The 14,031-nt window shown below is 52.2% G+C and overlaps 1 protein-coding gene across 2 annotated transcripts in view; it reads right to left on the minus strand.

Annotated features, from left to right (window-relative positions):
• EFL1 (elongation factor like GTPase 1) overlaps positions 1-14,031 on the minus strand; it is a 121,907-nt gene that overhangs the window by 22,959 nt on the left and 84,917 nt on the right. For both annotated transcript variants that reach the window (XM_027068225.2, XM_027068224.2), the window contains 2 exons: positions 5,795-5,926; positions 1,194-1,341 (listed from right to left, as the gene is read on the minus strand). In XM_027068225.2, the coding sequence (XP_026924026.1) occupies positions 1,194-1,341; positions 5,795-5,926 (280 nt within the window). The remainder of the gene's footprint in view (positions 1-1,193; positions 1,342-5,794; positions 5,927-14,031) is intronic.

The raw sequence follows: 14,031 nt of genomic DNA on the forward strand, positions 1-14,031 counted from the left end.
TAAAAAGCCTTCTTGAGAACTGCTATTTTAAAACATACCTTAAAATTTATCCAATTAGCATTATTCTCTAGCCAATGTTATATTCTTCAGAAATTATAAAAAAACGGTAACAAACACTGAAGAAAGGGAAGGCGTGCCTTCCAGTTTTGTGCTAATTATGGCTATAACAACACTTAAGGAAGGAAAAAGCCACAACAACATTTTAAACCGAGAAACGAAGCTGAGAACGCGCCCCCTTTCCATCAGGAGCTTCCGCAAGGTCCCCGGGGATGGTGCCGCAGGCGCACCTGTTCTCGCCCTATTCTATCATCGGCAGTAGCAGAGGTACTGTGGCGGGGGCGGGAGTACTGCGGTGGGGGCAGGGGTACTGTGGCGGGGGGGGGGGGGGAGTACTGTGGTAAGGGAATGAGTACCGCGGGGGTGGGGGTGGGGGGGCGGGAGTACTGCGGTGATGCAACGAGTACCGCGGCCCGGCGCCGTCCCGTCATAAGGATTAAACGAGACAAACCGTGCTGAGCGCAGAGGCTGGTAGTCACTTTCGGGGCGGGAACACCACCTCCAGGAGTTCACGTCGACCAAACACCAGGGCCGCCCATGCAGGTAGCAGCGGACACGGGCCGCGGCGCACGGAGCGGGCCGGGGTGGAGCCCCGGCGCCCCGGAGGTCACCTGTGCGCGGGGAGCCAACGGTGCCTCTCCCCCCGCTGTATCTTCCTGACTGCTCCGCCAAACATACATTAGCTACGGAGCATTTACACAAAGTGACCTGGGACGCGTGCTTTATGACGGCACCGTCACCAGCGTGGAGACACGGCGGCATGCCCTGCAGGCGTCCCCCGCCGACGCTCCATCAACGAGGACAGAAGTCTGGCCCGTCCCAGCCGAAGCTCACAGCGCAGGACTAGGGTCTGGCTGCTGTGACGTGCTGCGTGTGTATACGCGTAAAGGAAAAGACCTACGTGTGAAAATACTTTATGACTCGAGCTTAAAAATGTAAACTTACTCAAGTGCAGAAGTAGACGCTGTCAGTTATTAAAAATGAAATCTACGGTCCAGCGACACCATAGCAGTTCATGTTTGAGTTGAGGGCACTTCATTTTTGTCTGAATTCAACTGGTTCGGGGCACACCGGCGCCCCCCCCCCCCCCCACTGAGTTGGGGGCCGCGACCGCTCCACGACCGTCACCGTCTCACCTTTCTCTCAAGTCATCCAGGCACCGCTGAAGGTGGACTTCTCCCGCTGTGACCAAAACGTGCTCCCCCGTTTCCTGAATTAAGATCTGGACACAGGGATCGGCCTGGTTTAGCAGCTTCATTCCCCGGACAAGCTGAGGCATCTCACCTAGGCGAACAGAACGAAACACTGATTCAATACGGACTAAGGACTCATCGAACCGCAAGACAATGCCCGTGGCTACTGAAGGGAAAAGTACACGTTTACTTTTCTGGCAGATAATGCGGCAAACAGCTCCCACAAGACACCTGTTACCATCAGGACCCGCGAAGCTGAGCGATCCAAATCCTCGGCAAACACAAACGCCCACCGCTGTGCATGTGCATCCACCTACGTGCTATTACAAACGCACGTATTATACACCTACATGTGCAACAGAACTCTTCCCCAGAGAAGAGTTACAATCACCAACAATGAAACACCTCACGTGGTGTTCAAGTCAAGAGACGATTACGGAGACACGCTCGACAGGACCCTGGGTTTTAGAACAGAGCTGCCCTCTGTGCCCAGCGAGCCCCGGGCGCCTTCTACACCCCCTTCCTGCCCGTGCCTCTGACCCTGACCGCGTGTCCTGACCGCCCACCGGAGCTGCGGGCATGGACGGGATTCTGGTGCCCGTCTTGGTCTAACTGCCTTTCCACCCCATCCCGTGCAGTCAGCGGCAACTGTCATTTGAGGCAGAGGAAGTCTCCCGTCACTGCTTCGCTTCTCTGTTTGAAGGAGGGGCTCGGCAACCCCTCCATGCCCGGTTTTCAACAGGCCAGACAAACAAAACCACGGGAACTTTCTACCATCAGTGGTGTTTAGTATGTCTGTTCCGTATCGATTTACTTTTCCACATCTACTTAGTTTTGAAATAAAACTTTTCTAGTGGTAACACTTCATATTAGCTAACCACGTGCCAACAAGTACTTCACAGGTATGAGTTCATTAACTGTGTGGCCGGGATGAGTACTGTTCTTGTTTTAAAGAGGAGGAGGCGGGTAGAGAAGCCAAGAGCTTGTGTCAAAGTCACTGGTTTGAAGCCTGCAGGAGGGTGCCAGCACCCGCATGCGTCAGGCAGTGACGAGCCACACGTGGGTGCGTGGACTCGGAGAGAAGACAGAGTGGGACCCCACTGAGCGTGGGTTGACAGGCCGTCTTTTCTGTTCCTTTCCGGCATCCTGTGGTTCTCCTCTGCCTAATTAAGCGGGTTTACAGAGATTATCCGTGTTAACTAACTTCACCTGGTTTGAAAAGATTCCTGCAAAAAGACCACTGATAACATGAATAACGTATGGCACAGAGAGAACAATAAAAATAATAAAGGAAAAAGCTTTTTGCCAGCTCCCCATTGGCTCAATTACAAATTCCTTAAAAATAACAAAAAAGGCACACACCGTTAAAATCTCTCTCTCCATGGTAAAGGCGAGAGCCGAACAACGAGCAAAGAAGAAAGTTTTTCCAAACAAAATTTGGAATGTGGAGACATTTTGAAATCGGATGTTTGAAAATGTTTATTTACGATGATAGTCATTTTGTCGCCAGAAACGGCATCTATTAAACCTCTTAAAATCTGGACGCTGATTTTCCTGTTTAAAAATCTTCCAAATGATCTATTAAAGATGAAAAAAAGTCAACATCTTTTAATTAACCTAAAAAAAGTGAGATCGTGAAAAATATTCACTATCTGGGTTTCAACAAAACCTTTGTGTATCAACTGCTAAATGGGGGTTTTACGTGGACACGGTGACCGAGCAAAGGCGGCCCACGATGCACCTGTCCCATTTGGGCCACATGGTCTGTCAGGTGCCCTTCCCAGGGGAAGAGCCACTGGTCAAGGGACACTACATGCACACCTTGGACGGCTGCACCACCGACTGTTAGGAGAAAACTTGCAAACACAATGAAGTGTTACCACGGCAGCCACCTCCACGAGGGACGGCCGGACGACCTCCCTCCTGGCATGCACACCCCCTGGGGCAGCGCCCTCCTGGCGGTCTGGCCGGGGTGGGGGTGGGGCGTGTGGACAGCAGAGCAAGCCCAGTGCTGTGTGACTCCCCAGGCCCGGCCACAGGAGGCGCTCGGTGTCCTGGACTGGCGGTACGCTGCAGGACACCGACCGCTAACTGCAGGCCTTGGGCAAGCATTATCTTCTCTAAGCCTCAGTTTACCTCTGAGAAGATGAGGATAAAAAACTGCATAAGGCTACTGAGGGGATTAAATAAACCAATCAACGTGAAATCCTAGTGTGTGGCAAGGATCTATGATGAGGGAAGCAATCCTGGCTTTGGGACACCTCGGCTTCTGTGTCCCAGGGACACAGAACAGAGGGGCGGCCACCATGGTACTGTGACCTCGGTCTCGGAAATGAGAGCCAAGGGGAAAGGCGTGTGTTCACACGGCAAGGTGAGCAAGGGGGGTGCTGCAGGCGGGCCGGCCGGGGCCGCGGCACGAGGGGGTGAAGAGGGCGCGGGGCACAGGGTGCGCTCATGGGGGCGGGGCCAGGAAATCCGGCCACAGGAGGGCGCTCTGCCCGCAGTCCGCTGGCGCTGGCACGGGCGGGACCCGCGGGGGGAGGGGCCGCACAGTAACCGCCCCCCAGGCCTCACTGGGGCTGGCGGGAACGAGGACACGGTTCCGAGAAGCACCCCAGACATGCCCCGCGCACACGGAGGTGCCGGACGGAACGAGGGGGCAACTCCGACACCGGGCGCTGGCGCTGTGGCCACCTGGCCAGGCGCGTGCACGTGAGTCCGGCACAGGCTGCACACTCGGGTGGGAAAGGAGCCACACTTCCTAAAATTATGAAGAAAACCGCTGTCCCTTCTAACCGTGTCAGTTTGTTTTTCTTTAAATTTTTTTCAACGTTTACTTGTATTTGAGAGAGAGAGAGAGAGAGAGAGAGAGAGATACAGAGACAGAGGGCCAGCGGGGGAGGGGCAGAGAGAGAGGGAGACACAGAATCCGACGCAGGCTCCGAGCTGCCAGCACAGAGCCCTGCGAGGGGCTCGAACCCGTGAACCGCGAGATCATGACCTGAGCCATGACCTGAGCCGACGTCGCTGCTTAACCGACTGAGCCGCCCAGGCGCCCACGCTGGTTTGTTTCCCACACGGCTGAGGAACTCGCGACCGAGCACGCGAGGAAAACGGGCCTCGGCGCGGCCCTCCCGCGTCTCCTGTCACCGCACGGCCTCGCCGACGGGCAGGAGACCGGACAGTCGGCCGCGGGACGGGAAGGAAGCCGGCTGGGCCCCTCCGGCCCGGCCGCTCCCCAGCGGGGATTCCAGCCCAGGGCAGCACGCGGCCGACAGGCACACTCCAAAAATGATAAATTTCTACAAAAACATTATGGTTTCGATTAGCAATTATTTCTTTGATCTCGGGTTTAAAAATTTAGGTCTAAATGGAACAGAGAAGAAGCCAGAAATACTAGACATGCCGAAGAAGAAACCGCAGTTGCCAGACTCAAGTGTCACAACTGCAGTGAAACGAACTTTCTCGTACTGTGCGTACTTCTCACGGCTGGAGGCAGCCGGCGACGGCCGGAGCCACGCCGGCACAAGAGAAGAGCCAACCGGGAGGGGCCAGGGCCTGGACGAGCCCCTGGAGAGGAAGCAGGCCTCAACAAGAACAGGGTCAGTCCGTGCAGCGAGCCAGCACTGGCGGTCTACGGTGATGGCCGGGAAGAGGGCTGTCTCTGGGGCCCAACCAAGATGGCTGCTTATCGGGACTGAGCCCACAGGTCAGAGATGCCGTCCTCCGAGTGTCTGCTCTAGGCTCCTGGGGACCCTCGATGCTAAGGATGTCTCTTAGAACTTGAGGCAGAGACAAGCTTGTGGGAGGCCCCGGCTCTGGGGCGAGATGAGGTGTAGACGGGCAAGGGCAACGAAGGTGCCACAGATGTCCGCAGAGAACCACCATGTTACGACACCTGCCCTCCGCTTCCCTTAGAGCACACAGGAGATTCTCCCCCGACGACCACTACGCCCTGGGAACACCAAAGTCACAGGGAATGCGGGCTTAGCGATGTCACGGGAAGCAAAATACAAGAGTTAACGAGGCCTGGTCAGGCAAATGGCACAAACCAAAGACTTAACACTAGTAAAGACACGGTCGGCATACTGGGTGGGGCAGGAAGTGCTTTCCAAAGAGACAGGACACGCCCGGCGTCCAGATAACCTAGCGAACCGAGAGCCAAGAGAGTATGATGGATTTGGAACCAAGAAGTTTGGGGTAAGAGTCGAAGATCCTAACCAGTCACATAAAACATGAGCTCTGCTGAGCCTGTGCCAGGGTCATGGGGGGAAGGAGATGACCTCATCTCTGCCACAAAGGACACGGTTTCCCCGGAAGGCAAAGGAGCCTAAATACACCGTGTTCCCAGGACGGAGGTTCGACCCCCTTGGAAAAGCAGCTGGTCTGCGAGGGCCTCCGGCCTGGGAAGCTCTCTTCTGTTACACACCCGGAATGAAAATCCACAGCACTGTTGACACAAATCGTGAGGAATCAAGCGTGAAATACACACATTTTGAAAGCGGGAAGGACGTCACGGGCTTTTAAAAACGAGGTCCTCTTACTTGGGTGCTTGGGCTCCACGGCGACCCTCACGATGGGCGTGGCTTCGAAGTTGAGCGGAACGAACGGTGGGCAGGATGGCGAGCTACACAGTGTTGCCGACTTCAGCACGAAGTCCTGAAGGCCTCCTATGCCTGCAGGGAGGAAAAGATGCACGCGGTCAACGAAGGATGATAAATTCTGAATTTACGTTAGAAAAATAAGAACACCGACCCAGAACGTAGGTCACAGAGGGAAACACTCAGAAATGTCGCACGGAACGAGGCAGAGCCTCACGGAGGTTTTGCACCTCTGGATGCTACCTGGTTGCCGTGAGGAATACGGGCGTTCTGCTGGTTCCTGTTTTCCAGATGCGCAGCTCGTGCGCTCACCGCAAACTGGGCTAACACAGAGGTACTCTGACCCCAGAAGCGATCACGTCCAGATACGTGTGTCTGAAAATGCGAATTATTTCTCATAACTCCTGGTTTTCAAAATACGTTGATTTGACGAAGAGGGGTCTCTACTGGAATCCTCTCTTTTCCCAAACACTTACACAGGGGTCAAGGGCGTTTAGAGACTTCAAGTTTGAGCTTGCTGTGGCGTTCCTGACCCAAACCACCCTTCACAGTACCCCAGTTTTAGAAGAGGACATCGGTTCCCCCCACCTGCCCCTTCTCCTGTCCCTGTCCCACTGCAGGCTCCCAGGGGTGGCTGCATAAGACTGCCCAGGGGGGTATCTGTCTTCGAGCAGATGGGGGAGAACGCCCCACGGGAGGGTTAAAGGGGGCGCACGGAGCCTCACGTCCAGAGGAAGAGCAGACAACACTTTGGAATGAATTAAGTGACACGCACGAGGGCCGTTTCCATGCTTTGGGGTTAAAGATGGAGGAGGGCACGGGAGAGGAGGCTGTCGCTCAAGGGGAAGGTGGCACAGGAGACGGGGGCAGGGACCCCTGACCAGCACTTTATGCTGGGCTCAGAAACCACCGAGGACAGGAAACGGCACTGCTCCTTGGGCCGACACACGGACGTCAGGTAGGCACCGGAGGACGGGACACCGCACGACCGGACGCTCAGCCTGGTGGAGGCGAACTGACACAGAAGCTTCCGGCACACAACCTAAAGGCAGCTGAGAGGTCTCGTAGTGTGAGCGCATGGTGGGGAAGCCTGGGCAACGCCCCCCCCACCCCCCGCCGCTGCTGAAAGCATCCAGAACTCACCCACTCCCTCCCTGCCTCAAGGGAGAGCTCCAACCCATCTACCCCCGATCTCCAACCTCCAGATGCATTAGGACAGTGCCCAGGGTGCACACAAGACCTGCTTCCACTTTCACCAGGCACCCCTGGGACTTTGACGGCATTTGTCAGACCCTCTGAAGCCTTTTCTGCCTCACGCTAAACATCACTAGCTCCTCTAACTGTTCAGCTCATGACATGATTTCTAGACCTTTCGTGTGCAGGGGACCCTCTCCAGACTGACGTTTCCAAGGTACTATGTCTAGTCCCTGTGCATCCCGTGCATTTATTCAGTCAAGGTATCCATTTCTCATTACTGTGCTTCTTGGCCCAGCACAGAGAAAGGTCTACACCGGCCACAGCTTTGCTGCCCTCCCCCACTGGTAAGACCCACAGATGTGGGTCTGGCCGAGTTCCCACCAAGTCTACTAGAAATAACATCATCTCCCATGGGGCCAGGGGTTGGGAGACCCCCCCCCCCCCAGTAAACATTCCCTCCAAACCTCACCCATCCTGCTTTTGACCTCTGACCAGTGCACGTGTCCTTCCCGCACGCACAGCAAGTGCCTTCACCGAAAAGGCAGATCCCGCTCCTTCCTGTGCATCACGAGGATGCAGGCTGCACGTGGTCAGCACACTGTGAACACTGAACTTCTGCTCGACATTTTGCTATTCAAATTACCAAATCTACTCTTGCTACTTAGGTATGTCCAGATTTGTGAATAGGATTATAATTATATAATTTCTATAGGCGCGTCCGGGTGGTTCAGTCAATTAAGCATCTGACTTCGGCTCAGGTCACGATCTCACAGTTTATGAGTTCAAGTCCTGTGTTGGGCTCTGTGCTGACAGCTCGGAGCCTGGAGCCTGCTTTGGATTCTGTGTCTTCCCCTCTCTCTGCCCCTCCCCCGCTCATTCCCTCCCTCTCTCTCTCCCTCTCTCTCTCTCTCAAAAATAAACAAACACTTAAAAAAAAGAATTTATAGAAAAAGCAATGCTCTAAAGACAGTCAAAAATCCACCACCTGTACATGGCACCATTATTACTTGTTTTAAAATATAATCTTGGGGTGCCTGGGTGGCTCAGTCGGTTGAGCGTCTGGCTTCGGCTCAGGTCATGATCTCAGGGTTTGTGAGTTCGAGCCCCGCGCCGGGCTCTGTGCTGACAGCTCAGAGCCTGGAGCCTGTTTCGGATTCTGTGTCTCCCTCTCTCTCTGCTCCTTCCCCGTTCGTGCTCTTGCTCCGTCTCTTCTCTCAAAAATAAATAAATATTAAAAAACATATATATAATCTCGAAATCCAGGAAAGGGACCATTAAGGTTACTTGGGTGAATCACAAAGAAATTATTTTAAAAAAAAAATCACTTTGAGAATTTCCTGAAATACTATCAGATAATTAGTAAGTGTATGACTGGATACTCATGCAAAACACAATTTTTAAAAGCTTTTCTGTTTTAAAATGATATCAAGTATAATTCTGAAAAAAGACAAGCGTACCCAGAGTCACGCCATCGTAAGACTGTCACTGTTTTCACTTCGCTAGATTTCTCCCTCCCCGCCCCCCACCCCTTCCACAGGCACACATAACTTATTGCTATAATGTCCGTAACTTTTTATCTGCTAACTTCTACTCTGGTTGCTTTAGTCACAATGACAATCATGGGGGAACAGCTCCTTCACAGAAAGCACATTTGCTAAAGCATTTTATAGCCTGGCAGGGTGTGTGTGTGTGTGTGGGGTGGGGGGGGGGGGATCGGTAAGGGACATGTTCACTCAAGAGAATCATCTCAGAATTTCTGGGACAGAAGTGACAGTTCAGAAAAAAAAAATCAGAAATTAGCATGGCATTGATTTGGTTGAAGGACTGGAGAGAGTACAAGCTTTGTTTTTTTTTTAATGTTTATCAAAAAAGGGCACGTGATGTAAGCAAAAGAGAGAAAATAGGCTGAGAAAACAGGAATATGGGGTAAAAGCAATGTACTAAACACCCAAAATTCTAGCTCAGTTCTGTGCAAACACCGGTAACTGCTGTGTGGCTGAACATCAACGATCCAAGTCTTCTCTGGTCCTAATTCCTCTCTGTACAAGTGCGCTCAGATGCGCGAGCGTGTGGCCGCTGGCTGCGGGGCGGGGGACACGCGGCCCTCCTGCACCGCGTCCCGGGCCCGTGCCAGGCTGCGTGCCACTCCCTTCAAATTCTTCTTACTCAGAAAATCAGCATGTTACAAATGCTGTCGAGCCCCAGCTTTTTTCCAGGCTCTCTCTAAGGCTTCCCTTTAAACAGTATTCCAGAAACAATATTGAGGAGCATCGTTTACGTGTCCTCTTTTACGATCTGACACCGGAAATACTCCGTGGGGCCTGAGAGATGGACCGGCCCCCTGTGGACGACGTTCTTCTATTCCGAGCAGCTCCCAGTGCACAGGCTGAATGACTCCACGATGAGCTCACACTGGCAGCAGGAAGACGGTGAAACCGTCACTTAATTCTAACACTGCTTCCTGCGGACAGCCCTACTATCTTCAGGGACATCTGGATTCTGAAAGTGCGCTTTCTACGCTGGTTTAAAAATTAGTATCTGAATACAAGAGAACAGTAACAACGTGGCAAAATGTTAGTGCTCTAGCTGGAGTATGGTCCCTAAGTGCCAACGTTCCAAGCCAACTTTAATATTACTTCTCAAGAACCATCAACTGGTTCCTCTTAATCTGTTTAATACACCTGAGTTAACAGATCCCTTTAAATCTTCACAGTGGACACAAGTTACACACCACGCACGCCCACGGAGCCTCAGGCCTGTGTGAGCAGTGAACACGACCTCAGAAGGGACATGAGGATTCAGACAAGAGCCGCTGATGCTTGAACACGGGGTTCAGGGGCACTGACCCCGTGCAGTTGAAAATTCACTTTGATTCCCCCAAAACTTAACTCCTAACTGTTAACTCCTGCTGTTAACTGGAAGCCTTCCCGATAACATAGCTGATTTACATGGATTCTGTGTGTCACACGTATTCCATACTGCATTCGTACAGTACAATAAGCTAGAGAAACAAAACGCTATTAAGAAAACCATGAGGAAGAGAAAATCTATTGACAGTACTGGACTTCACTGACAAAAAAATCTACGTATAGGCGGACCCACGCGGTTCACACGTGTGTTGTTCAAGGATCACCTGGATAAAAACATTTGCTTTTAAAGGACGGGTTCCCAGGGTGGTGCAAATCTAGAGAACCACTGGTTTTGGAAGACCACCTTCAAATCTAGGTCCTTCTGCCTCTGGATTACCAAAGCAGCCCACAGCCTTGGCCTACAGTTTTCGGTTCTTGCTCTGTATCTTACCGCAAACTCAGATTCTGCCCCCCTTGGACTCAACTACGGAGGGTATCCCAGGGGATCCACGCGCTTTGTAACTTGTCACGGACGCAGGTAGGCAGGTAGGTACATGAGTGTAAAACATACATATAAAAGATAATCTAGGCCTTTTCCAGGCTTGTTTGGCTAATAAACAGCTCCAAAGTAGACCAATATTGCCTGGCGAAGGTTTTCAGGGGACCGGCTGAGTTTCTGCGGTGTGCTCAACAAGTCCGTCAGATCAACGCCCCTTCGCTTCCCGGTGTCAGAGGAGGCCCTGGGGAAGAGCCTTCCAGCAGTGACACCACGGGGTCGGAACGGTTTCCTTCTCAGAGGACAGATGGAGCTCATAATCAGTTAATACTAGTTCTCAGGCAGGTTGTACTAAGACCTGGGGCCCTTTCTCGGGAGAGACTACAGTAAGGAGACAAAGTAATACATATTTTTTGAGATGTGTAGGCTTGCTGTCTTTGTATTAGGGAACAGGGAGGAACCTGTCCTGCAGTGTCCTGCACCAGGTAAAGGGGACACTGTGCAGTCTCGATTTATGCCCCAAGAAAGAGTCCTCAGGGAGCCAGATCGCCCCCACTCCCGCGGGCTCAGGGAACTCCCACGGCCGGGAGGTCTAGGATCGAAATAGTGGAAGAGATTCCATCTCGGGCCTGGAAACCGACCCGGGCACTCGGTGCTGCCTCAGGTCCCATCTCAAAGCAGGTAAACCGAAGGGTCTCCAGAGGCCAGCCCGGGGGAAAGGAGGTAGCACTTAATAAATTAATTTAAAAATAATGAAATAATGTTTTCTAGTGGAGCAGAAATAGATGAGAAAGGGATGGTGGGGGGACCCAGCACAGAGGGCCGCAGAGCTTGGGGGCCCAGGGGCTTTGGACCGCCCGCCGCACGGGGTAACGGCACAGCGGGGGCCAAACGTGCGTGAGGCTGGACGTAACAGAGGCAGAGCATCAGGGGACGTGGTCACCGTGCCGTGGACTTTCCGGGGACGGCCGCGCAAGGGTGAGAACTGAGGCAGAGCTGCGAGCCCTGGCGGCCACTTCGGAGCCAGGAGGAGGGGACGAGGGGGAAGCGGGGGGAGGCGAGGCGAGGATCCCCATCTCCGCCGTGGACGACGACGCTGTGATTCCTGTTCAGAGCACTTGTGAGCCCTTCTCTCGGGCTCACTGTTCCCATTGCCGTGTTCGTTCTTTATGTCCTACACACTTTAACTCACAGTCCTTCCTCCGGACTAGAGCTGCTCCTTTTATTCTGTGTCTACTTTTCCTCTCTAGTACCTTTTCTGAGCCTTTCCTGTTTGGTGTCTAGGCTTGAAAGCTTACAAAGCTGTGCTTTCAAAGGACTGATAAATATTTCTTCAGCCTTCTGTTGGTTCTTCACTGATTCCAGTTTGAGGGCGGGGGCACCCACAGACACTTCATCAAGTGCCTTCAATGAACGAGTCAACACGAGCACAGTGCTGTCCTCAGAGCTGAGACTCCGGAGGGGGACACAGGAGGACCCGTGTGACCATACGCTGCGATAAACGTCGTACCTAGTAAACACGAGGTCTGTTCCCGGAAGACACAGAGGCTGGCATGGGGGTGGGAGAAGGGCACCAGCGGAGGCCGGTGAGGGACCGGTCACGACCCGCAGCGGCCCTGGCGGGGCAAGCACGACTGCAGAGACGTGTCCCCCCGTTATTTCCACTTCTCTGGGACCCTGCACCTGCCACTGGTTCTTCCGTCCGGTCAGCACGCGGTCCTGTTACGTCGGATCCCGAATCGGAGGCACGGAAGTTCACCTCTGGCTCAAGCCTTATTCCGGCCACCTAAGTTCTCCCAAGTCTTAGTTTCCACACGCACACCACACACACAGGCAGCACGTGCGGGTACGGGGACATGTGAGCCTGAGAAGCAGAGTGTCCGAGTCCCAGGCACAGAGTCAGCACGCGGCCAGTGCAAGCGTGGGCAGCCGTGGTTACCACGGGCACGGCTGTACTGCTTTTTTATTAGAAGTTGTTAATCAGTTTAGGGTTTTTCCTGGTGTATGATATGAATTGTTATTTAATTTTATATACACACTATTAACTAGTCAGTTGTAAAGAAGGCTGTAATAACTTCCTTTAAAGCATAAAATTGTATTCGTAATTAGATCCATGCATGAGCTTTGTATCCTGTCCCACTGACCTAAATTTACACAGTATACACAGTTTTATGTGATGCTCCAAGATATGCATTCCCACTCAAATGATTTAATTAAATGGGGAAACAAAGGTTGCCACAGGAGAAGCATAAAATGCCTTGTACAGTTTAAAACAATGCTGGAAATTTGTCTTAAGGTTAAAAAAAAAAAAAAAAAAAGAAAGGAAAGAGATATGGCTTTCTACAACCAGGAAGTTATGACTGGATTTCTCTTACTTTTCAACTCAAAATATTTCCAATTAAGAGCAGGAAGAGGAAGAGGAGTCATTTCTTTGTGAAATGGCACCTTCATCGCCAGTGCACAGCAGATTCTGACTGAAGTGATCAGAGAAGGAAAGGGAAGGACAACCAGAATGTGCCGTGAAACCAGAGCAGGGCACCCCGAGCCATGCACTGTGGGTGGGGTTAAAGACAAATTCACAAGGGTCGGTTCCTACCTCCTTCCTTGAGAAAGTAACACGTGTGCAGACAGCACAGCCATGCTGGGTGTCTGATTCCACCCAGTGACAATGAATGGAGAGCCCAGAAACGCCTATGTGGGAACCCGGACGTGAGCAAGGGACAACCGTGGGGGAAGGGAGGAACTACTGGGTGAACGCCACTGCAACAACCAGCTGATGAAGTGGAAAAATAATACATGTCCGTCTGCCACACGCCATGTAGAAAAACAAATTTCACATGGATCAAAGCCCTAAACATGAAACATACAAGTTGAAAGCACAAGTCACAGGATGCTACACTAAAGGCCGGTAACTTCTGCCTACTATATGATAGAAACTGTATCACAAATATGCACAAGATTAAAAGCGACAGGGGCCACCTGAGTGGCTCAGTCAGGTAAGCACTTGACTGTTGATCACAGGATTGTGAGTTCGAGCCCTGTTGCTGGGCATGAAGCCTACCTGGAAAAAAAAAGTTACAAAACAGATGTTTTCAATGTTTAAAGCAGACAAAGGATTAGCAAGCATCATATATAAAGAGCTGGTACAGGGGCACCTGGGTGGCGCAGTCGGTTAAGCGTCCGACGTCAGCCAGGTCACGATCTCGCGGTCCGTGAGTTCGAGCCCCGCGTCAGGCTCTGGGCTGATGGCTTGGAGCCTGGAGCCTGTTTCCGATTCTGTGTCTCCCTCTCTCTCTGCCCCTCCCCCGTTCATGCTCTCTCTCTCTCTCTGTCCCCCAAAAAAAAAAAAAAAAACGTTGGAAGAGCTGGTACAGATCAATGAGACAAGCAGGCAACCCACTGAGCAACACAAGTGAAGAACATAGGCAGTTCTAAGAAAAGACACTGAAAGGAAAGGAAGCCCTAAGTAGTCAGAAAACATATAAAAAAGAACCTTAACCTAAAAAATTAACCATGTAAACGGAAATCAAAACAATGAGATAGTTTTTCGCACCAACAGAATTGGTGTTTGTCTGAAAAAGCCACGGACTGGCAAAGGTGTCCTGCCCTGGAGATGGCACGATTGTCACGAGCACGCA

The sequence above is a fragment of the Acinonyx jubatus genome, chromosome B3 (assembly GCF_027475565.1).
Source record: "Acinonyx jubatus isolate Ajub_Pintada_27869175 chromosome B3, VMU_Ajub_asm_v1.0, whole genome shotgun sequence".
NCBI lineage: Eukaryota > Metazoa > Chordata > Mammalia > Carnivora > Felidae > Acinonyx > Acinonyx jubatus.